Genomic DNA, 25,186 nt, shown 5'->3' with positions numbered 1-25,186 from the left:
CGTAAAAACTCGATATCCAAAAATATGCATTAGATAAACTGGTTCTTTTAGAAACTTTTACCTCTCTAGCAATTTTCCTTTAAAACTTTTCGTTTATTAATAAAAAAATAAAATGTATTACCATTCACCTCACACCGTATATGATTGCAATCAATCAAAGAAAAACTAAGTGTGCTGCTGTCATGCCAGTTGTCACAATTAACTCTTCTGTAAGTTGTCACTGTTATCAGCTAAATACTTTTTGGGTGTAAATTAACAAGAATTATGCCAAATTTTACTAATGATGAATATGTGGACATGCTACAAGTGTTTTTTTCTACGATCGTGCAAAATTTACTACTTATTGCACTACCTACTGTGCCAAAAGTTTAACTTTTTTTACAGTAGTACAAAAAAAATATTGATTACAAGTTTAATCTAAGCATATCCATAAGTACCTAACGTCTGACATTGACAATTTGCGCAATTAATTTCCAGTTGTCAGTTAAAATTTTAATATTATGTAAAATACTGTTAAATAAAATTTGAAATAAAAACAATCGTAGAAAAAATGTTGCGTGCAACATGTGCAAAAAGCATATTTGTTGCACTTAACATGATTGCAGCTCTCAACTTCGTCTCGAGCTGCAAACTTCATGCATCGTACAACAAATACACACTCTTTACAGTAGTTGCACAAATAACTGTTTGAATGTCGCAGAAACTTTTATTAAATAGAAGTACAATGAAAACGAAACTAAGAAATAATTTATTATCAAAAAGAGAAAAAACAAAAAACTTAGTTAAAGGACATTTTCAAAATAATTGCCATTTCTTTCTAAACACAACCTAACACGTTTATCAAAGTTGTTACGGACTCGAGCAAAAATTATGGGATTGTTGCGAATCTCATCAGCCGCCGCGAATATTCTTTCCTGTAGCTCTTCAACACTGTCAACTGGGGTCGCATAAACAATACTTTTTATATGTCCCCAAAAGAAAAAATCCATGGGCGTTAGATCGGGAGAACGTGCAGGCCAAGAGATAGGTGCCTCATTGCCGCGACCTATCCAACGATTCGGGTAATTTAAATTAAGCCACCGCCTAACTACTACAGTGCTGTGAGCAGGAGCCCCGTCATGCATGTACCACATGGCCTGACGTACATTTAATGGTACTTCCTCCAGAAGTGGTGGTAGATGCTCATTTAAGAACTGCAAATATTCAACAGCACCAAGTCGATGAGGTAAAACAAAAGGGCCGACAAGCACATTTTCTACAATTCCTGCCCAAATGTTTAAACTAAAATTATGTTGAAATGTTGTCATAGATACTTCGTGAGGATTTTCATGAGCCCAGGAATGAAGATTGTGCATATTGGTTAAACCATGTCTTTGAAAAGTTGCTTCATCTGTGAAAAGTATCTTTGAGGCAAAATTCAAATTATTTCTTAGAATATTAAGATACGATTCGCAAAAAACAACTCGCTTATGCATGTCTGGTTCAAGTAGAGCTTGAACTGGCCGGTGGTGAAAAGGATATAATAAATTATCATGGACAATATTCCAAACAACACTATGGGACACATTTAAGTGCATTGCTGTTTTTCTCGTACTAGTCTGACGATTTTCGTCAAACTCTTCAAGTACTGCATCCTCAAGATAAATAGTACGAACAGTAGGTCTTCGGCCGGTACCCTCAATATGCGGCTGTATTTTTCCAGTTTCCCGAAGTCTTCGTTCTACCGCCGAAAAAGTTTGTCTGTGGGGAACTTGACGATTTGGATATCTCTCATTATACGCTCTTGTTGCCGCAGCACAGTTTTTGCGACATTCAAAATACACTTGTAGCATGTCCACATATTCATCATTAGTAAAATTTGGCATAATTCTTGTTAATTTACACCCAAAAAGTATTTAGCTGATAACAGTGACAACTTACAGAAGAGTTAATTGTGACAACTGGCATGACAGCAGCACACTTAGTTTTTCTTTGATTGATTGCAATCATATACGGTGTGAGGTGAATGGTAATACATTTTATTTTTTTATTAATAAACGAAAAGTTTTAAAGGAAAATTGCTAGAGAGGTAAAAGTTTCTAAAAGAACCAGTTTATCTAATGCGTATTTTTGGATATCGAGTTTTTACGAAATATAAAAGTTATGGCAAAAAATGGCTTGAGGGGTGGTTATTTCAACCCCTTTCGAGGGGTTAAAATTTTCGAAAAATAGTTGAAAACTCGCATCTGTATTAGTAAACAACCTGTAAAAAATTTGTTATTTGTACCTCGTTCGGTTTTCAAATTACAGCCAATTTTCATAATTTTTTTGGAAACATTGATGGCCCATATCTCTTCAGGGGTGAACATTTTACTAAGGCGATTTTTTGCAGATCGTGTTCTTTTGAAATGTAGATTCACTGGTATCAATTATGCTACTCCATTCAAAAACACCCTGTATATATAAAATTCATTCAATTTTCTACTTGTTTAGATGTTTTTAATTTCTGAAATCATCCCTTAACTTCTAGTCTCCCTAACTTTGTTAATTTTAATAGTTTGAGAAAATGTCAGTAGACCATTTTTATGTAAAATTTTATATTCTACAACTTTTATAAGAAACTTCATTTTCTAACTCTTAGCCCTTTTGAATTATCTTGAAAAACCCCTCAATTTTATCTTTTTTCACCCCTGGCCGGGGGCTGAAAAAAAAATTACTGTCACTTATTTTTATTATATACCTACCTCAAACTAATTTAAATAAAAAATTCAATCAAGCTGACAAAAATTAAGATTTAAAGGCCCATTTAATTGGACTACAGTAGTAGGTAAAATGACATGATCAACCGATCAACGCAATTTCCCTTTCAATAGTGTGAATAGGGGAGTGGAGTGCTTTGAAGGAGACAAGGACCAATAATATATCAAATTAAAAATGGTTAAAAAAAATAGAGTTCGGTTATTTTCTGAACAGACCTTGCACCTACACATACCGTACAGACACATACACTGACTTTTTTATTTTTTAGTAGTATGCGGTTCAATACGTAAGTTTAACTTTTTTACCTTCGCTTATGGAATATTCCTAATGAGATTAAAGTTTATAAATGCATTATTTAAATATTCCTAAACACAATAAATAAAAAAATATATGGCAAACTTAGATTTCGACTTACTATATCACAAATATGAAAATTTTGTAGGACTCTAATGTTATTTGATTTTATTATATTAAATTTACCTCCTAAATGAAATCAAAATCGAAAAAATATCAAGGGCAATGTAACTATTAGGAGAAATTTAACTGTGTAATATTTTATATAACTGGTTTGTAATTATTTCTTTATGATATCTCTTAGTATCTACTTATATATTTGTTATACCGTAAAGAAACAAAAATTTAAGTAAAACTTTTCGTTCTCAAAATTTTTAAAGCAACTGAAAGTTAAATATGGTAGTTTTTTATTTTGTTTATCTAGGTACCTTCCATAGAAATATGAAATACCAAACAATATTTCTTTTATTACTACTTAACTTGTCGTTGATGATTTCCAACCACTGATTGAATAAAATGATAATGGTGGACTCTTAGTTTTATCTTTGTGTTATTTCCCTTGGGAAATAAGAAAATTGCAAACGTGCGTGGCACAGCAGTTGTGCTTTTCAATGGAATAACGTAAAAACTTTATAAAAGACTTGATAAAAGTATCCAAAGAATGCCCAAAAAACATTTAAGTATCAATAAATTTAAAATGTATCTGAAACTGTAGGTATGTCTCAAAAATAAATTGTATAAATATTCTTTGTATAAAATACAATTTTAAATACAGTGCAACCATCAAATGTTCAAAAAAAGTCATTGATGTAGCAGTTTTAATTTTTTGAGAACTGTGCACTCATAATACTCTCTTAGGCAGCTTGGAAAGTTGTGAAATTTCAACGAAAATGCTGGTTTTATTTGTTTATAAAGCTTTTTTTATTATTTAACTTCGATGAAAAGCCAAAAAAGTTACCGGATATTGTTCCTCGCATCTTAACAATCATTTCATACCTTATAGTTATTAGTTTTTCTTTATCAAAATCCATGAAGAAACACGCGTATGTCGAGAGCGATATACAGGATGTATCTAAATAACACCGAAAAAATTCAAGGGGCGATTCTCCCATGAAAATTAATAGGGGTCTTTGGTATAAAATTTTTTGAAAAAACCCTCCCCTGAAAAGTTACGCCCCTCCTAAAATTACAAAAAAAAATTGTTTTTCTTTTTTGTCTTCCACGTACATCAAGCTAAAGAAACCAAACTTGGTGAACATTATCTGTCAATAAAACTACACTTTTTGAATTTTTTTCAACCCTGAACTATTTTTGTAAGGGGTTGAAATAATCAACCCCTATGACATTTTTTCTTATAATTTTTTTTTCGATAAAATTTTTTCCTTTTAAAAAATATGTCTAAAAAACCCCATTCATTTACTAACTTTTTGATCTCTTCAAGTTTCTTCGAAAAGTTAAGGATTTATGACAAAAAAAAATAAATGTATTGTAATGTATTTTTAAAAAGATGAGCTGTTTAACGCGAGTGTATTTTGCCGAAAGATCTAGTGGCCTGTTCTTTACAATGGAATCCGTAGAAACAAATGTCAATGTCATTTATTGTCATATTAAATAACATTTTATTAAAAAACACTCAACCAAATAGTTGACCTATGATTCTACTAGGCTAAGAAGTTTGGAACTTAGACTAAAAGTGAACAAATGATGAATAATGTTATAACAGTAACAAAAAATAAAAATCTGTCGGATATTGACAATACAATCTACAAAAAATGTTGAAAATGATTGCCTTCAGCTTCAATACAAGCATCTACTCTTGTTCTCATAGAATTGCGTATGCGTTCAAATATTCCTGGTGAATTTTTTATCGTTTCACACCCTGCTACAATGCGGTTTCGCAAATCATTGATATCTTCAACTGGCCTTGAGTAGATCAAAGATTTCAGATATCCCCATATGCAAAAATCCAAAGGATTAAGGTCAGGGGAGCGGGCTGGCCAATTTACATATCCTCCTCGACCTATCCATCGATTGGCATACACCTCATCCAAGTGACGTCTTGCACGTATACTAAAGTGGGCTGGTGCACCGTCGTGCATAAACCATAAACGTTGCCTAATTTGAATGGGAACTTCTTCAAGAATAATAGGTAATTCTTCGAGAAGATGACAATATGAGTCACCATCTAATCGTCGTGGAAGAAAATAGGGACCAATTAAATGATCGTCGATAATTCCGAGCCACACATTTAATGAAAATTGATACTGATGATTTCCTTCAAAAAAGTCATGAGGATTTTCCTCAGCCCAAATATGATTGTTACGAAAATTTCTAATACAGTCTCTTGAGAAATTCGCCTCGTCAGTAAATAAAATATTTCTTAAGAACTGCGGCGCTTGGCCGATCATATTAATAAGCCATTGACAAAAAACCACACGTGGTAAAAAATCTCGAATCAGTAACGACTGCACCCGTTGGAGATGATAGGGATATAACTGTTGTTCTTTTAAAATTCTAAAAACTACCGAATGGCTTACATTTAGGACACGAGCTATTTTCCTGGTACTAGTTTCTGGGGATTCCTCAATTAAATTAAGTACGGCTTCATCGACAGCTTCAGTTCTAACTTCTCGGCTACGGCCACAGTCATGACTTCTCTTTTCAAATTTTCCAAGTTCCCGCAAGCGTTGGTGAATATTTGTGAACGTAGTATGGTGGGGTAATCTACGCTCTGGGTACTGTTCAGCATAAAGTCTTTGCGCTTCCAATGCATTACCGTTAGCATACCCATATGTAAAATGCATATCTGCCATTTCTAAATTCGAATAGTTAACCATATTTTCGGTTTATTAACTAATATTTTCTACACAAAATCATGAAACTTGTGAAATAGTAAGAAACAGTAACAATAAATGACATTGACATTTGTTTCTACGGATTCCATTGTAAAGAACAGGCCACTAGATCTTTCGGCAAAATACACTCGCGTTAAACAGCTCATCTTTTTAAAAATACATTACAATACATTTATTTTTTTTTGTCATAAATCCTTAACTTTTCGAAGAAACTTGAAGAGATCAAAAAGTTAGTAAATGAATGGGGTTTTTTAGACATATTTTTTAAAAGGAAAAAATTTTATCGAAAAAAAAATTATAAGAAAAAATGTCATAGGGGTTGATTATTTCAACCCCTTACAAAAATAGTTCAGGGTTGAAAAAAATTCAAAAAGTGTAGTTTTATTGACAGATAATGTTCACCAAGTTTGGTTTCTTTAGCTTGATGTACGTGGAAGATAAAAAAGAAAAACAATTTTTTTTTGTAATTTTAGGAGGGGCGTAACTTTTCAGGGAAGGGTTTTTTCAAAAAATTTTATACCAAAGACCCCTATTAATTTTCATCGGAGAATCGCCCCTTGAATTTTTTCGGTGTTATTTAGATACACCCTGTATGCGCCCTCGATCGAAAGCTCAGTGCAAGAGCGCGACGTGTTAAGAAACTTATTATTAAGACAGTTGGTTTAATTACTGAAATTTATAAGATTTACATAAATAATAACAACAATTGTTTAGATTTTAATTAATTTATTTATTTTTTAATAATGGGCTCATTATAGACATTTTTGCAGGTGCTTTGCCTTTGGCAATAGCAAAATGAGCAACCACACAAACACATGAACTTGTAGAGCATACTTTGCAAAGTGCAATTAGTGATGAGTTCATCTGGCGGAGGAAGCGATATATGTATTTTTTTTTTGAGCAAGTGTATCTCCATCATCTATCCAGCCGAACATATGTGGGTCTAACTTTGCAGCGTGGTTATTTAAACAGTTTACCTGATTGTAAACTATACATATACACCATAAAATGTGCAGTTGTATTGACCCACTTGTAGGGGGCAGATCTTCTATTAAAACGGATTTTGAGTGGTGATAAGACCATACTTGTAGGTCAATAAATTTCTTACAGGTTATACCTTTCTTTACGACTTTAACTAAATATTATTCTGCCATTTTAATATTTGCTTCGATAGTGGTTTCTGAATAATCTATAAAATGAAACATCACATTTTTAAATATTTAAACTACCGATTCCGGTTATATGATTAATTTTATTAATGCCTTGACAATGAAATTTACTGTGAACTACATTTTACCTTTTCCAAAATTGATCAAATAGTCGGATCTCCTTGCAAAGTCGAATGGTGTTTGTAATTCTTGTTTAAAAATAGATTAACATCAAAAACATATAAGTATATAGCGCACTTGCACTCTGAGCTTTCGATCGAGCGCGCGTATACATCGCTCTCAACGTACCCGCGTCTCTCCACGGCTTTTGATCAAGAAAAACTAATAACTATAAGGCATGAAATGATTGTTAGGATGCGAGGAACAATATCCGGCTCTTTTAGCTTTTCATCGAAGTTGAATAATAAAAAAAGTCTTATAAACAAATAAAATCAGCATTTTCGTTGAAATTTCACAACTTTCTAAGCTGCCATTAATTATTAAATAAATAAATTAATTAATGGAGCTTACCTATCTTTTAAAATAAAGTTCAAGCTTTAAAATGAGATGTCGTGCGTCTTAATCCGTCCAATAGAACCAGAGATATGGTAAAATTGGTGCGCGCGGAGATGGAAGATGTAAGACATTTGCACTAAATTTGCAATAACTTTGGTTAAAGTTAATATTTTTTTCATTTTCAAAAACATATATGTTTATTATGAGAAAAAGTATCTATTAACGCTAAAAAATTGTACTAGCTAAAAAAATAAACTTTTTACAGCCATTTAAACATTTAATTTGTTAATAACAATTAAACTGACCACTTTCAGGTTTTGCGACCAAGTTTTTTGGATTCAGGAGGTCAAAATACTTAAGAATAAGATGTTTGTAGCCGTGCCACTCTGATTGGCCACGGAACCCTATCTGGCTCCTAGACTATTTGGGCGTTCAATGATTGTAGGGTATTTAAAATTGTTTTTCTAAAAGAAATTCTCATACATTTCTTTTTGTGAAATTAATAGTTTTAGAGATATTTTAAATTTATTTAACCATGTGACGAGTTCATCTATTATGAATGAAAAAATAATGAATAATGACTTGACATCTATACTGCGTTGTGGCGCCGAAATGCTGGGATTCTTTCTTTTTTTACTTCGATTTAGATAACGAGTGACATTAGACCATTGGTTTAATAAGGTTTTAAATCTACAACTTTACCCAAAGAACAACCTCCTAAAGTTATGACATAAACTTGGAAAATACTCTGTTAGCTTCCTATAGATACTAAATAAAAGTCAGTGGCGTCTACGATAACGCAGCAAAAGAGGATCAATACTAATAAGAATTAAAACAGATATTTTTTAAACACCCTGTAATTAATTTTAATTTGTCTTTAACAGAACCAAATGCTATTGATTTATCTAGTTGACCCTTTACCCAAAATGGGTACGTTTTTAAACAAATTATATTTGTTTAAAAATAGATTATAAATTCTTTAGTGTTAACATCCAAGCATTAATGAAAATGTAATGAAGTTAAATTAAAAACCCATTAACTTTCAATTTGCAAAGTGGAATTTTTTCCGTGTATTTTATTTGATAAAAACATTAACAAATGTTTTTAATATTTTATTATTCATTATTTAACATTAGTATATCTGATGCCATACCCAAACAATATAAAATTTACGATTTCCTTATCTTTAACAGAAAGTAATGAGAATAAGGGTTTTTAAAATGCCTATTTTCACGTTTCACTACTTTTGTATTTGAGGAAAGGTCGACTTAATAGGGTGCGAATGGGCAGTAAAATACGAAATGTTTGCATAAAAACGAATTACTCAGCTATTTCTCGGAATTTTAGGATCAACGATTTTTAATGATCGTAATCGCTAAAACTCCTCTCTTGCGTAAAGTTGGATAAGGGTGTTACCGTCGCATCATCGTCTGTAGACGCAAATATGCGCTTGGAATTGTTATACAGAATGTTTTGATTAAATTAACCTTACTCACCTGGTTCTAATACGAGTATATAAAATTTTCCTAAATCCGTAACATAACTTCAGGAGATTATTTCAATCTTTTTATCCCAAAGAGCTTAATGATTCAATGTATATATGAATATGCATATGCAATGTATTTTACTTAAAGTCACCCCACAACTTTTTTATTTATTGACCGATAAGCTCGTAAAAGCGCGTATTCCGCGTATGAAACATACATACTTCAATCATTAAATAATTTAAGGCATAGTCCAAGCTCCAATTATGACTATTTTATAGTGCAAATTAAAATAAATATAATTAGACATTAAGAATCCCAATGGATTCGAACTCATTTTAGTCATGAATGTACCACTATTTTCCAGTACTACTGTTATAGTGTGTGATACTGATACATATACAGATCGTCTATTTACGACCAAATCTAAACTATGATCAAATTCTTCAGTTTTTAAAAATATTTTGAATCATATAAAGTACCTTAGTCTTATAAGCCTTATCTAATTTCATTTTTTCAAAACAAGCACCCTGTATGTTATCGCATATTTAAGTTTTTTGTTAAATTTAAGGCGTTCTTTAATAAACAATTATTGCATCAAAGTCATACAGTTTCGCTATTAGTTAATGAACGGTTACAACATCATCAAATACATCAAATATCTCCAGAATTGTAAATAACAAATTTTTTTTTTCCAACCATAAACATGAAAAAACTTCTACATTATTATACGTTTCAAATAGAGGTAGCGATTATCTTAGAGTTTTAAAATTCGCCGTTTGTGTTAAAAAGATAAAGTTTGAACAAATATTTTAATTAATTAAAACTAAAAGTTCATTAAATTAGTATGCATGTCTGTCAACCAACGACACAAAAATTTAATAAGTGCATTTAATTTTTAAAATCTTTTATGCAGAAAATATATCTTCCATTTTATCGCTTAGTATCTTTTTTTGTGTTACTTCTAGAACTTTACGTACCTACCACACAATTGAATACCTGATTTTAAAAATGCTTTTTTACAAATACGATTTTAAAAATAGTCAATAGTGCACAAATTGTTAATGTTCTAGGACGATATTCGAATAGATATAGTTTTTCTAATCGAATTGCTTTAGGTCTTTATTTCTTTACAGATTTTTATCAAATGATTCAACGAAAGACCTCTTGAAGTTATCACATGGAAAACACTCTGTATAATACCATTGAAGTGTGATCTTCGTAAGAAGCTTTATACAGAGTGAGAAGTGAGAATTCAGTACAAAGAATTTATTTTTGAGATCAAAATAATACTTTTTTCCTATAAACGTGGTTTCACAAATGCTAAGGTTTTGATATACAGGTTGTCAAAGTTTTTTATTTGATAGGAATAATTTTTTTTAAGGTGCTAAACTTAAATATGTCATTGATTTTGACGCTGCTTGTAGAGGGCGACATCTATAATGGTGCGATTGAATTAAATTGGCCATAGCTTCTTCGCTACTCTGTACAGAGACGTTTCGTATTACTGCATTTATTCCCCCATCAATTTTAAGCCAAAAACATTTTTTTGATGCAACTAATCGTTTTTGAGAAAATCAGTGCTGAGAAAAAACATAGTAGGCTATGGCTGTTTAGTTTGACAATTATTCTTAGAGGTTTTGTTGAAATCTAAGACTCTTAGGAACCATACAGGCAGAATACAGATTATATAAGCAGCGTCAAAAGCAATTACATATTTAAATTTGGAATCCTAAACAACTCTCGTATCCCAAGTTGTATGCCAATATTGAGATCTGTTTGGAAATTATTCCTAAAAAATTGAAAAAAATAAAAAACTTTAACACCATGTATATCGAAAACTAAGCATTTGTGGTCGCACATTTATGGGAAAAAAGTCTTATTTTGACCTCAAAAATACGCCCCTAAATTCTTTGTATTGAATTTTTTATCATCCTATATAAACGTGATACCGATTATACGTGTTGTTCGGTAATAGCTAAATAGAGCCAAGTGACAAATTTTCATCTAAATTTAATATTTTCACGTGCAACCCTGTACATACTCTTTTCAGAAATAATTCATCCAAGTTTTACTTTTAACAATTTTGCCGTTTATGTCTGTGTCGTTAGCGGATAAACTACACCCCAACAAAAGATATTAATAATGAACGTTACGATAACACCAAAAATAGATCTTTTATCTTTAACAGCTCATTAGAGCTGTTGTGGTCTCAATAGCTGTGCACCTAAAAAAATGTTTGTTAATTGCAGATAAGCGTAACACCATTCAGGATGATTTATTTAGAAACTCAACATGAAGTATATGTAAAGCAAATAGATGTTGGGAAATTGTGAACATGAACATTGTCAAAATAAGAAAAAAGTTCGTGGACTTAAAAGCTTTTGTTTCCGAAACATAGTTTCGTCTCCAACTTTGGATAGTTTGACATAATTCGGTTGATATACAAAATCGTAAAAAATTGTTGTAAAATCCTTATACCTAGTTACCGAGAAAAAAATTAGTTAAGTGGTATTTAACCTTTACATCGCTGGGCTACTGTAATCTCTAGCGTGATTCGCTATTTCTAAAGAAATTTTAAATTGTTTGTCCGCTCATTTTTTATTATACTTTGCCGCCGTGCCGTTCGCCGACTGCATTCTTTGCCTTGCACAAGATCAGGTTTTACAGTGAATCAGTTTCCAATGCGGTACAGAATTGTATTTTCAAGTCATTTTCAAACTACCCTTTTTGATTTTCTTTTACAAAATTGTATTTGTAAGAGTCCCTTGTACATTCAATTTTTTTGTATGTTCTGAATCACCCTGTATAGTACCCATAGGCATGTCATTGACAACAAGAAAGAGAATTTTCAAAATTCATTCATTCGGGAGGTTTTACAATGATATATAGCAGCATTTTTTTCTTAATTTTATCGGTTATGTCCCATGTACATACGATTGCCATAGATCGGTTTCAACCAAATACTAAGTATATAACATCAAAATGTAACTTGTATACGAGAGTCGCCCTGTATATAAATGCCAAACCAGCGTTATTGAGATGAACAAATCAGAGCGTGGATCAGCAGAACAAACAGCCGAAAGGGGGAAATAAGACTGACTAAAGATTAAGTGGCGGACTTACACAGGCATCTTAGAACAGCTTATTCGATAAAATCACTTATATGTATTAGGAGAGTTACCTAGAGCAGAATGGCTCTCAACCGAAACATTTTCTATTGAAATGCTTTTATATTTGGATTAATTTGAGAGTACCATTTTTTTACTGTTCTTGTGACACTGTATTTACGCCCCTCTGCCTTGGCATCTTAGCCACAGGCACAGCAGGTCCTGAGCTGACTGGATGCTAGATTTTTTATCTGGAGTTCACGTAGTGCGATTTTTAACAATGTTTTAAATTGAAAGAATAATGTACTCGTATATCATGAATAAAACAGTGCTATATAATGCAACTATATTGAAATTGGAATTCGTTTTACGAATCCGGAAAAAATGTAATGCGAAACCCTCAGTATAGCTTATTATTATTATACTTATTTTCCGCTAAATAAGCAAGGACGGATCCAAGATATCGACATTCAACGAATACGCTTGATTTCGTGTTATGTGCGCACACTGGTCAGAGACTTTGCTTATATGTAGAACTGCAAGATATCACAGTCGACGTTCGATCCCGTTTCACGGTGGCTCTACCAATACTCGCTCGGGTATCTACTACTTTTCAGTAGGCAAGTCGGTCTCGTGTGTCAGCTCGAATTTCGTGGCATTCCTGGCGTTTTTGCGGAAAAATTCGAAACTAATGGGGTGAAATATTGGGGTGTCCCACGTCCCTCAAGAGTAGTCGGCGACCGCTCTGTCAATGACGTGTTCTGATGAGAAAGTACTTGATACTTGTAGAATACTGAATGACAGTACCAATATTTGCCTTTCAAGGCACCTTTGATGATATTTTTAACGTAATATTCTTGAGAATGTAAGAAAACCGCAAATATCCGAGAAAATTGAAACTGTAACAATTGCCCTACAATGCCTATATCGGTGAAAAGAAAATTTGATTTTCTATAATATGATGCAGAAAGATACAGGGTGTTCCATTTGAATTTAAGAAGTTTTGTCGATTTTAAGTTTTCAATATGTAAGGTAAAAAATGGGACACTTAGTACAATTTTCTTCGGGTAATTTTGATTTTGAATATAGTGCCTCTTATGTTCTTTGCGTATTCCGAAAAACAAGTGAAAGCTCCCAGAACGAAGAAAGATATAAAGAATTTTCGAAACGCTTGCATCTGTCCAAATTTTTATAAAATCTCGATTATCTAGAAAATGGTTAGATTTAGGTACAGGCAAGCTTTAACAATTTTGACTTATTTTTAATTTATCTTGTCGATAATACAATAATATATAGGGTGTTCCATTTAAAATAACGCAGTTGACAGCTACTTCCAATATAACCGGAAGTGCTACATTGATGACGTTATTTTCATTGAAGGGAACATATCTGATGACCCCCGTAAACAAAATTTCAGAGTCATATTGTCTTTGGCTCCTCTGAAACCTTTAATAGGCCACTTACCGTTAAGAACCCTGTATAAAAGCTTTATACGTACAGGTTGACACAGAAATAATTTCGATAATATACTCTCGTTTAGAAGACACATACAATTTCAATATGTAGGATATTTATTATCTTGTAATAATTTTAAGGGAGTTTAGTTTAAATATTATTTATTAGATACATAACCGTACTCGAACACAATCACCAAATAAGAGAAAAATAGGCACCATCACCAAATTTTCATTGAAATTACCTACTTGCTGAACTTGTTTCAAACAAACAGAAAACTCAAAAACGAGGAACGGACCCTATGGAAAGTTTTTATCTTAGTATTAGAAAATAAATCCTCCATTAAGCAATATATTTTTAAATACCATGTACAAATAAAAATTCAGAAAATGTGTTCAACCAAATTTACCCCTCTTGTAACTCCTTGCTTGATTTCAGATAATGGAGACTACATGGCATTTGGAGTTTCTGGAGATAATGCGAGAAGTGTCATGATTGGAGGAGATGTTGTTGTAGCCTGGGTAGATAAAGAGACTCTTAAAGGATTTGCCGAAGACTACTACCTAGCAGACAAGGCCCAGTGTTCTGGACCCTCAGGATCCTGCCCTGATAATAAACTATCATTAGTAAGTTGATTCTATGATACTTGAAACCAATAGACCTAGTCAGTGTATTGTATAAAGAAAACTTGATCAAGATCTTGAGTAAGAATCTGTTGGAACATATTTTCTCTAAACAAATCCTTTATGTTGCTTGTCTAAATTTTTGTACTGAAAAATGGTAGAGTTAAAGAATTATTGGAGCGTAGCTAATTCTTAAACATATGAAAAATATCATGCCAATTATCTACAGGGCATTTTAAAAGTCCGGTACAGGAGGTTGTTCCTTGGATTATTTTCGGCCATAATGTCAATTCTTAAAATCCATAATTTTTGAGATACTTACAAGATATTGCAGACAAGATTGTCAGGCCTGAAATGAAAAAACAACATCCCGATGTTATGTATTGTATTTTATATTAATGTGTGTTTTTCTGTTTAGGAGGATAGCAACAGTGTTAAAATTTTGAACGCAGCTATGGTGAATGGTTACTCCATTGTTACCTTCCAACGTCCCCTGAAAGCATCTGACGTATACGACCTTCCAATTTCGACCAACACTTCCCAAGCCGTCATCTGGGCCATAGGACCTCTCAATCAAAGACGTGAAGTGTCGTTCCACAACCACTACCTCAAAAACAACCTTTTCATAGACTTCGGTAGACCAGCAAGGTGGAACTGTCCAATGCCAGAGAATGAACAACCTTCGATGGCTCCCGTTCAAAGCAGAAACAAAATTGAACCAACTGTTGAGATAGCAGCATCTGAGCCACCAACCACAAGCGCTCCAACCAGAAATCCAAATAGAAGAAGAGGTGGTAGTCGTAAACCTCAACCAACTGAAGAGGGAGCTGTTGATTCAGAGAAAAGTTCTAGCGTGGCCCAACAGCAACGTAGACGGGGCAGTCAGAGAACAAGTGGTACCTCTACAAGAGCAGTAGCTCCATCTGCTTCTATACAAAAGAGGGAAGCATGGGTGATTCCACCCATTATGTGTTATGAACCTGAAGATGGTGTATTTTACGCACAAATGGGACCTACTGGAGGAAAAAAAGGATACCCGGCAATCACAGGTAAAAAAACTTACACAGGAAGGGGTATATTTTTAACAGCAAAATAAGTTTTAATGAAAAATAGACTAAAAGTTGTTTTAGTAACTCAAGACAATTAGCTAAGTGACAATAACAAGACAATATTTTTCCAGAACATTCAGTGATGACCTAATTTATTGGAATTAAAAAATTCTTCAATTTTTTTAGAAAGTTTTATAAAAGACTCCAAAGAGTACACTTGGACATCTAACCCTACAGGTGGTAGTCAAGTACATGATATCCTAGACAAGTTGGGATACCACTCGACCACTGATTTCTGCGATCAAAATAAAACAATTTTGACCAGCTTGCCTACAGTATGTATTCCACTTTGAACAATACCACTTATTATTTTATTTTAAAACACATGGGTCCATTTTTTAATTTTTTTATTCAGCATAAACTACTGTCTATTTCACCATAATTTTATATATGAACATCCCAATTTTATGATCTATTGTAAAACCTGATATCTGAATTGAACTATACTTGTCCTGAACACCAAAATTTCCTTTCTATAAATCACACAGAGTGATCTAGTAAGTAATAAGACACTGTTTAAAGAAAATAATTTATTATATCGAGCCGTCTTCAATGAATGTTACAAACTCAAACCTAAATTGTGTCAATATTATGAATTATAATGATGCTTTAAACTGCAGTTATGGTAATTTATAGACGTTTTTTATTTTTTACAGTAATTCCGTCACTTTTTAAGATATTTCAATATGGCTTCACATAAGGAAATTTTTGGGACAGCTGAACAGTTATTTTTTACCTAAATCCCCTAAAAATACCTTATCGATCTTTCGTTTTTTGCTATTTTTTGTTTGTAGAGATTTTGAACTTTTTTGAGTTTGAAGAGAGTTCGGGGTATACCTACTGGTCTAATTATTAAACTTCACATCTTTATGAAATTGGTAACTGGATTAAATATTGTTTACAATTAACCCGCATTAAAAAGTTGATATCTCTCGAATGAAGTAAATCAAAGCTAATTGTACAGGGCTACATATCAGAAAGTGTTGACTTTCGAATGAGGGTATGTTGGCATAAAACAAAAAATATATGTATTTTGGCAGAGTATACTTTTCTCACAGTAAATTAAATGACATTTCAAAATTTTTACCAACAAAAAATAACAAAAAATAATGTTTAAGTTATTATTAGCAACCTCTCTAAAATTTAATTAAAAGAAATAATCCTATATTCATGTTAACTATTTCGAACACACTTCTATTCTCCTGTCAAGTTTCATTAAAATATCTCAAAAACCAACAATGTTTCATTAAAAAAAAAATAATTAAAGACGATTTCTTTGAAAGTACCTACATTGCTTTTTAAGAAAGTATTTTCTCACAGAGGTTAATTTGTTTAATTGCCTTGCTTCATTAAATTTTTTACATCTAACTATATGACTCACCCTGTAAGTCATTGACTAAACCATCTTTTATCTCAGAAATATATGGTCGAGCGGTGTCCAAACCATTCCAGGTTACCGTGTATGTTAACAGGAAAAGTAACATAAGAATTTTTTTATAAAACATCCCGCACATCTTAACAACATGCATGTTATTATTTTTACAGGTCATGTCGGATGGGGTATATCTTGGTATATCAACGGTCTTTTAATTCCGGAAATTAACGTAGTGAGAGGTAAAACGTATACATTCGTAGTAGAAGGTGGACATGATTCTGAAGTGTCAGCCAAATATCATCCTTTTTACATCACAGATGATTCAGTTGGTGGCTACGAGTACAAGACGCCAGAAGAAAGGCAGGTTGGTAGAATTATTAAATAAAATAATTAGCTGTTTCAACTAATTAATGATTTTCAGAACATTCGGATCTTTGCTGGTGTTCGCCAAGGAAAAACGGGGTCTTTAGAACCAACAGGAACAGGTCGTTTATGTCACTGGACACATACGGGCGACGCGGAAGCAGATGATTTCGATTCCTTTGGAGCATATCAGAGAACCCTAGAACTAAAATGTGATCCAGGCGAACCGGGAGTTATACAGTGGACTCCAGATAAAGACACGCCTGATACTGTTTACTATCAGGTAGGTGAATTGTTAAATTGTAATTGATTAAAATATAAGTTTTCTATCATGGGATTATGGCCTTACTTTTGTTTCGAAATCGATTCCAATCGAATCATTATCTTAAATTATTTGCAGAATCTAGTCACCCATGACCAATGACTAAACTTTGAATTAGAATTTATCAATCTACTCATATATTTAGTACTACACTACTACTCCATTAAAATTGAAATACACATAAGTATTTCTTTTGTATGCAGTATATTGTAGAGTTTTTGTATAAGCTGAATAATGCCCATTGGTGATTTTTTAAATCTTAATGAAAATGAGAAAAACTATAAAAAATTATTAAAATTAATTAAAAAGATATTTCCTATGTAAAGAAATTAATGTAATGTTAGGATGGCTCTGAAGTGACAAGATGTACTATACGAAATTTCTACTTACTAAGTAGAAACGTTTACGATAATTTCCATAACTCAATAATTAATTAGAATTTTCTCCTTATTAACTAGAAATTTTTACTTGGTAGATATGAAGAAACAACTATGTAAGTTATTTTTCCAGAGTCTATGCCAACACAGTTGAACAATTTCAGAAATATAATTATTTTTATATATAATTTTATTGAACAAACGATTTTTTTTAGTGTTTCACTCACCGTTATTTGGGATGGAAAATCAACGTTCACGATTCCTGTGACGGACAACCTGCAGCTAGTGAAATTATACCAGTAAAAGTAGACGCCCCTGCTGATTTACAGGACAAATCGGACATTGACTTGGACGAAAGTCCGTCTGTTCGCATCGAGACACGGGTAAATCCAAATACTTTATTTAAAGAAGACAAGGAAGATAAAGAGTTTAAATCCACAGTTTCAGAAAAGAAAATCATTCCTTCCACACTAGATCCTCTTCCATCGACCAGGCAACCTCAAGAGAAGTTACCAAATGAACCAATCCCAACCCCATCACAGCAGAACTATTTCGACCCGTTTTATCAGAACACCGGACCGTATTTTGCACAGCTCACACATAATCCAAACCCATTTGATCAGACTCAACATCAACCTCCTCAAAACTTCAGGCCCAGCACACTTCTGAACACTGTACACGAAAATGCTACACCAAATTTTATCCAGGAAATTGTTCTTTCCTTCACCACAACAAACTCAAGCACAAGTACCACTCCAACTGCAAGTACTACAGAGAAAACCACAACTACTACAGAAAGACCAAGTACGACGACTCAGTTCCCACAAAAATTTACTGACAATATTGCTGTTGCTGCTACCGATAGGCAAAATTTAAGTTTTATTATGCCTCCTCCTGTTAATTTACCAGCCAAATTCAATACACTAGTATTGCGTAGACCTCTTGGCCCCCCACCTGGTTATCCTAAGCGTCCAATGCAATTCCCAGTAAAAATGATAATGCGGCCACCCATGCGACAGTTCCCCATGCAAAAAGTAACGTACAAAAAAATTTACAGGCCACAGCAATACAAAATACCACATGTCATGTCACATGTCAGACCCTATGCTCTTCCTTTAGAAAACAAACCCATGTTCTTCCCCCACATGCCCCCTAAAACTCCTGTGGCTCCTTCATATTTCTTATCCAAACCACCTCCTCCAACTTACTCCACCCAGTCCCCACCCATTCAAAACCAAATGATAAATGTAATTGTTACCGAATCTAGCAGGACAGATGAAATAAGAAATGTGGAGATATCTCCACAGCAGGCTTCTACAGAAAGAGAACCTGAAATCCAAACTGCCCCTAGCACCTCAATTATGGATATAACTCCTACTTTTATACATCCCGCATACAACACCGGCTTCAAACCGGGTTCGGTAAAAATAGAAAGTGGATTTAAACCTATTGTAAGCAAGGAATTCCAGGACAGAATGGATAATAATGAACCCGATATCGAATACGAAAGTGAAATGGGGGTAGTTAATGTGGATAATGCCGATCAATATGAATTTAAACCTATACAAAACTTTGAGCCTATGTTTGTTCCTTCTCCCACAGACAAAACTGTTAAAGAGAAGCGTATTAAAGTTCAGAAGAGGATACTGAAAAAGCGCTATTACCCATATACAAAAATAGTTCTGAAACGTCCCCGCAGCTTGCCTGAAACTATGGAAGAGCCAATTGCCGAAGCTGCTGAGAGAGTCGAAACTTATTACTTACCTCCATCTGACAATAAAAACAAACCTATAGATGTTATAAGAAAGCCATCGAATATAGACATAGAAGCACCAGATTTTTCCAATATCGATTCGCCTCCTGACGTTGTGGTGGCTTACGATGGGAAAAAAGTATCAGGACAAAGCCTGACGGCTAAACTAACAGATCACTCCACCCTTATAGACCAACGATTATCTAAAGCCAGCCAATACATTAAGACAATGCCTCAAGTAGGTAAATTTAAAGGAGAGCTGCCACCTCTAAATCCAGCATTCATCGATAAGAATGCCCCTCAACTTCAATCAAAATCTGGTGTTTTAAGTCGTGATTTGGATACTCCCTCTCTTCCATCGTCGTCATATTTACCCCAGGGTTTGACTAGGTTGTCCAGGGTGAGGAAAGGAAACAAAGATGGTGGGAATAGAAGAAAAAGAGCAGCACATCACACTCCTGAACATACAGCCGAACAAGAAAAACGAATACATAGCACTCCTAATTCATCTACCCAACTGATACTATCTGTGAACTCTTACCTCACCATTTTTATGGTTGCCTATTTCCTAAAATATTTATAATTTTCTAGATTTGATGTTAAGTCGTTGTAAGGATACTTTAATGTTATGTTTTAATAATTACAATTCGTTAATTATTATGTAAATAAATGTTAAATATGTAGATTTTATAAATAAATGTTTTTTGTATATAATATAAATTATTCTCAAAGAACGTTTATTGTATCCCCTCAAATAGTTTGCCACAGTGTCAGACTGGATTATGTTTAGGGCCCCTTGCTAAACTCTGAGGAGGCGGAAATACTGAAGAGAAACGAAAATCAAGTGCAACAAATTTTATTGATTTTTAATAAAGTGTATAGGAACGTAGTATTAAATTGGCGAACATATACAAGATGTCCTCTATAAGAAATGATGAGAAATATAATAGATGATTTTATGATTTAGAACTCTACTAATACACTGTACCAATTTGGAAACAAATAACCGATTCTTTTCCAGAATTTAATATGTACAGGGTTAGTCACTATAATCTGACAACTTATTGTGAGTTTATTATTGAAATTACAAAAAAAGCTTTTAATACAAAAGTTTTAGCTTTTTTATGAATTTTTATAATACAGTATTAGAAAAAACAATTGAATAATGGAAATCACTCAATTAAAGAATTTTTTTTAAATGTAACACCCTATACTTATATTAGTACACTTAGCTTCGTTAAATTTTTCTCTTCAAAAATATATAATATGTTACTGTTTGATTCAGGACTTTTCGACTTATTCCACTTTAAAACTATTTTTGAAAAAACAGGAGTGAATTATCAAAAAATAAACCGATAACTTCAAATTTGTCGTTCTCACTAAACATTATTTCTTTTTTAAAACACTTTTTTATAGGGAATAAATTAATGATGAATAAAAATAAACTCCTGTCAGTCATTTGTTTGTTCCATGTGCCTCGTCCATAGCCACTGCGATCCCTTAGACATAAATTTCCCTCCTGTTTTTTCAAAAATAGATTTAAACTGAAATATGTTTAATAAAAGTCCTGAATCAAACAGTAACATATTATATATTTTTGAAGAGGAAAATTTTGTAGGCAATTTCAATAATAAACTCACAATAAGTTGGCAGATTATATAGTGACTAACCCTGTACAAAGTGTTTCCAATGATCTTTCTATTGGTGTCAAAGACAACAAAACAATCCAGTTTAAAAGGTTAAAAAAATCATGTTTTCTATCTAGGCAAAATGCCATTTGTGTAAAAGAAAATATAAGGAAAGTTAAGCATAATTAAAATTTAGGTGTAAATGCCAAATTAGAAGAGGATCATTCTATTTCAATAAATTTTGATTAGAAATTATTGCAAAATTACGAATAATTACCAACAAATTTGTAACATACGTAATTATTTTGAATTATAAACCACTTCTAATAAATTTTTCCCCAGTTTCTTGTACAAAAAGGAATTTTGCCTACACAAGATGAAAAATTTAAAAAATAGAACTTTATATTTTATGCAAAAAAGTTATTTTATACAGGTCGATTCATTAACAAATGGGAAAATCGAAAGCTGAAGATATTACACATGAAATGGTGAGCATTGGTACAAACATGCCTTATTCAAAAGTTGATAGTTTAGAAATACAGGGTGTTGAAAATTAAAATTTTAAATTGTTTTTTTGCGATTACTCTGAAAATATGTAGGTTAGAAAATTTGTGAAACTATATTTTTTAAGCGACAAATAAGATGCATGTTGCAATTTCAGCGTTGCTCATAGAGGGAGCCATTTATGAACAATTTAACCGAAACTTTAGTTAATAACTTTTTACTCTGCATGTCTAACATGAAACTTAATTCAAAACCTGAAAGAGCAATCATTTTTCCATTAATTATGTACTCTTCACGCGAGCCAATAGATTCTTTGAAACTATATCTTTCATTCGAGACCAAATAGAAAAATCAAGAGGATTGAAGTCCGGACTGCTGAGTGGCCAAGCAAAAATGCTTCCACGGCTTGAAGAAGTTCCACTTTATTTAAACATGTGGTTCATGCACGACGGAGCTCCACCATATTTTTCTCGGCCAGTGTATTCATATTTAGATGCAGTATTTCCAAATCTCTGGATTGGCCATAAATTTAGTTTTGACAGGGGCACTCACCTTTAAAGTTATTGTATTGTTTCCCTTCCTACAAGGTTTTGGGGGGCACAGAAATCAAATCTTGCCCTAGGCACTCGATGACACAATAATCACTGAAACATATTACAGTTTCAAAAAACCTCACTATTTTGATTATCAAAACTTAAATTGACTGAATTACGTCAAATGTGACAGCTTTTTTTCTTATGTTTATCTGCCTTCTATAGATATACAGGGTGTTGCAAACTGTTGTTCAGGGAATTCTAAAGGAGATTCTATGTCCAAAAATACAAAAAAAAAATCCTATAAACATAGGTTCGCAAATGCTTACTTTTCGAAATAGGTATCCCATTTAAACTAACAAACATCCGCGGCCGTTTTGTTTGGACTTCACTTATTTTTCTATCATTTTTTAAAACAAAATCACATCAAAAATCGTGCAACTTTCGTAATTCACAATTTTTTATAACTCTTAAAACAAAAATATTAAAGGGGGGTCAAAATATAGTGAATCACCCTGTACCTATTTAATTAGAATCTACTTTAAAATAATATTCTTTAATAAAACAATTGTACAAAATAAAGCAACCTATTAACAAATTTTTATTATTCAGTAAGCGGACAATATATTCAAAACAAAAATTTGGCACATCAATGTTGAAAAATTATCAGTTAACGATGAATGTCCACTATAAAACTATGTAAAGCTTATATAGGTAAATTCAAAACTTATGTGGGAATGTCTACAAATGCTGATTGAACTAGCTACCATTAATAGAGTTAGATTATGTTGGGTGTCAGGATACAAAGGCATCGATGGAAATAAGAAAGCGTATGAATTTGCTAGTAAGGGATCCGAATCATAGTTCATTGTTCTGGAGCTCTGTAGCACATCTCCGCACAGTGTGATCAGGGTAGTCTGAGTCAGAACATAGGAAATACTAGGCTTCAAGGCCAGGGCAAAGCCATGCGAAGGAATTTATGAAGTGTCCTTTGCAAAAAAGAACGAATGAGTTGCTGAACTTTAATAAAATTCGGCTCAGGAATGCGACGGAACTTATAACGGGACACTGTCACTTTAGGAAACTTCTATACAAACTAAAGCCTGTCGTCCTTTGGATGCGTTTTTGTTCGAATTGGATTCGTCCGAAATCGGAAGAAGAAGTGCGAATGATGAGATCGTACACTGTGTCCAAATTCATTCGTGCGAATTCGGACAATAACACGCGATGCGCGATCTATCCGAAACAAATGGGGTTGTTCGCAGTTCTAACGAATTGATAGTAGAACCACTTGTGACATAGGTACCGATAGATGTTGAAAAATTAATTAATCTGATTTATGAAAAAATGCCTCTGTAAATCATCATATAAATGACGAAATTCTCCAAATTATTTTCGTTTAGCTAATATGTCACTAACCCAACACTTTTCTTTAGTCCTTAATCGCGGTGTAAGAAGATGTTACAAAAGAACAACATCGACATTATTAACAATTAATTATAATATGCTGATTTGATAAATCAGTATGTACGACTGACTTCGTGCAAAGCAAAAACTTATCCAGCGGACGATACCACTTGGGCGAAATCTGACGTCCGATTTCTGACGAAAATAATTCAGACGACAACGCATCTAAAGGCCGAAGGCTTGTACACAGTCCGGTCGGCCGAGAATGTTACTCGGCGGATGAAATTTCTTTACATATCTTGGGCGAGTGTCCAGGATTTGCACGTAGTAGAATGACGCTCCTTGAAAATTCCTTTTTGCAACCTAAGAAACTGAGAGTAGTGTCAGCAAGGAAGCTTTTGGACTTTGTAAAAAGGACAAAACTACTTGCTGCATAGATTTGAACAGTGGGACGCACAATAGGCCTGATAACACCTCGGTGCTATGGGACCTGAATTCAACATAACCACAGATTAAGAAGAAGGGGAAGGAGAAGAAAGTTTATAATATAATAAAGTATAATGAATGAATGCATCATCGATTATATTGGAGATTATATTATACTGGAGATTTCGGGAAAATAAAAAATAATGTACTCTAGTGCCCTGCATCTTGAACACAGCAGATAATAGACCCCTAGTGTATAAAATAAGAACCTCTTTATTTTTTAATATTCTATTGCCCCTATAATTTATAATACGTTATTCTGAAACAACTTATGTTGACCGGGTTGACTACTGCTTTCGGAATAAATCCCTATGGAGATAGTGGTCCCCCTCGTAGTTTTCTACGTACACAGATGAGACGGAGTTGTGTAATACACATATTTTGATATAAACTCGCTTATTAAAGAATACGTTTTATTAATAGCATTTTTTAGTCTACTTTAAAGGTTAAGATAAAGTTAATTCAAACCAATTAACAGAAAAAAGATCTGATCTAAGAAATCTTTCATTAAATATGGCAATTCATAGATTACATGCAACGGAAAGTCAATTATCAAAAAATTCCGAACTTAAAGAAAAGTATGTCGAATTTTTACATGAATACGAAAATATGGGGCATATGACAAAAATAGATACTAGTAAGGATAATCCGAACGACATTCCTAATTATCTTACTCATCACGCGGTAACAAAAGAGACAAGTTCTACAACGAAAGTACGGGTAGTTTTCGGCCCAGACATCGTTAAGTATTAGCTTAAATGACGTATTAAAAGTAGGTCCGAAGGTACAGGGCGATCTTTTCGACATAGTCACTAGAATGCGTACTCATAGCATAGTTATCACTGCTGACGTAGAGAAAATGTACAGAATGATCGATATATACGAACTGCACCGTGACTTTCAGCGCATAGTATGGAGAAACAACCCCAAAGAAGAATTCTCACACTACCGGCTTAATACTATAACATATGGTACATCCAGCGCATCATTTCTTGCAACGCGCACATTGCGTCAAATAGGGCTAAATTGTCAAAAGGACTATCCAAATGCAAGTATGGTCATAAAACACGATTTCTACATGGATGATTTAATTACCGGTTCATGT

The 25,186-nt window shown here is 33.1% G+C and overlaps 1 protein-coding gene across 1 annotated transcript in view; it reads left to right on the top strand.

Annotated features, from left to right (window-relative positions):
• LOC108913837 (protein Skeletor, isoforms B/C-like) overlaps window positions 1-20,201 on the top strand; it is a gene marked incomplete at its 5' end in the record, with an annotated part of 107,014 nt that extends 86,813 nt beyond the window's left edge. Inside the window, 5 exons of the mRNA XM_018719477.1 lie at window positions 14,040-14,227; window positions 14,643-15,273; window positions 16,879-17,072; window positions 17,130-17,354; window positions 17,986-20,201. Coding sequence (XP_018574993.1) covers window positions 14,040-14,227; window positions 14,643-15,273; window positions 16,879-17,072; window positions 17,130-17,354; window positions 17,986-20,106 — 3,359 coding nt within the window. The remainder of the gene's footprint in view (window positions 1-14,039; window positions 14,228-14,642; window positions 15,274-16,878; window positions 17,073-17,129; window positions 17,355-17,985) is intronic.
• Between the last annotated feature and the right edge of the window lie 4,985 nt (window positions 20,202-25,186).

The sequence above is a fragment of the Anoplophora glabripennis genome, unplaced genomic scaffold, assembly GCF_000390285.2.
Source record: "Anoplophora glabripennis isolate ALB-LARVAE unplaced genomic scaffold, Agla_2.0 scaffold1041, whole genome shotgun sequence".
Lineage (NCBI taxonomy): Eukaryota > Metazoa > Arthropoda > Insecta > Coleoptera > Cerambycidae > Anoplophora > Anoplophora glabripennis.
The sequence above is the reverse complement of the archived record's forward strand: the minus strand, read 5'-3'. Positions and strand labels throughout refer to the sequence as shown.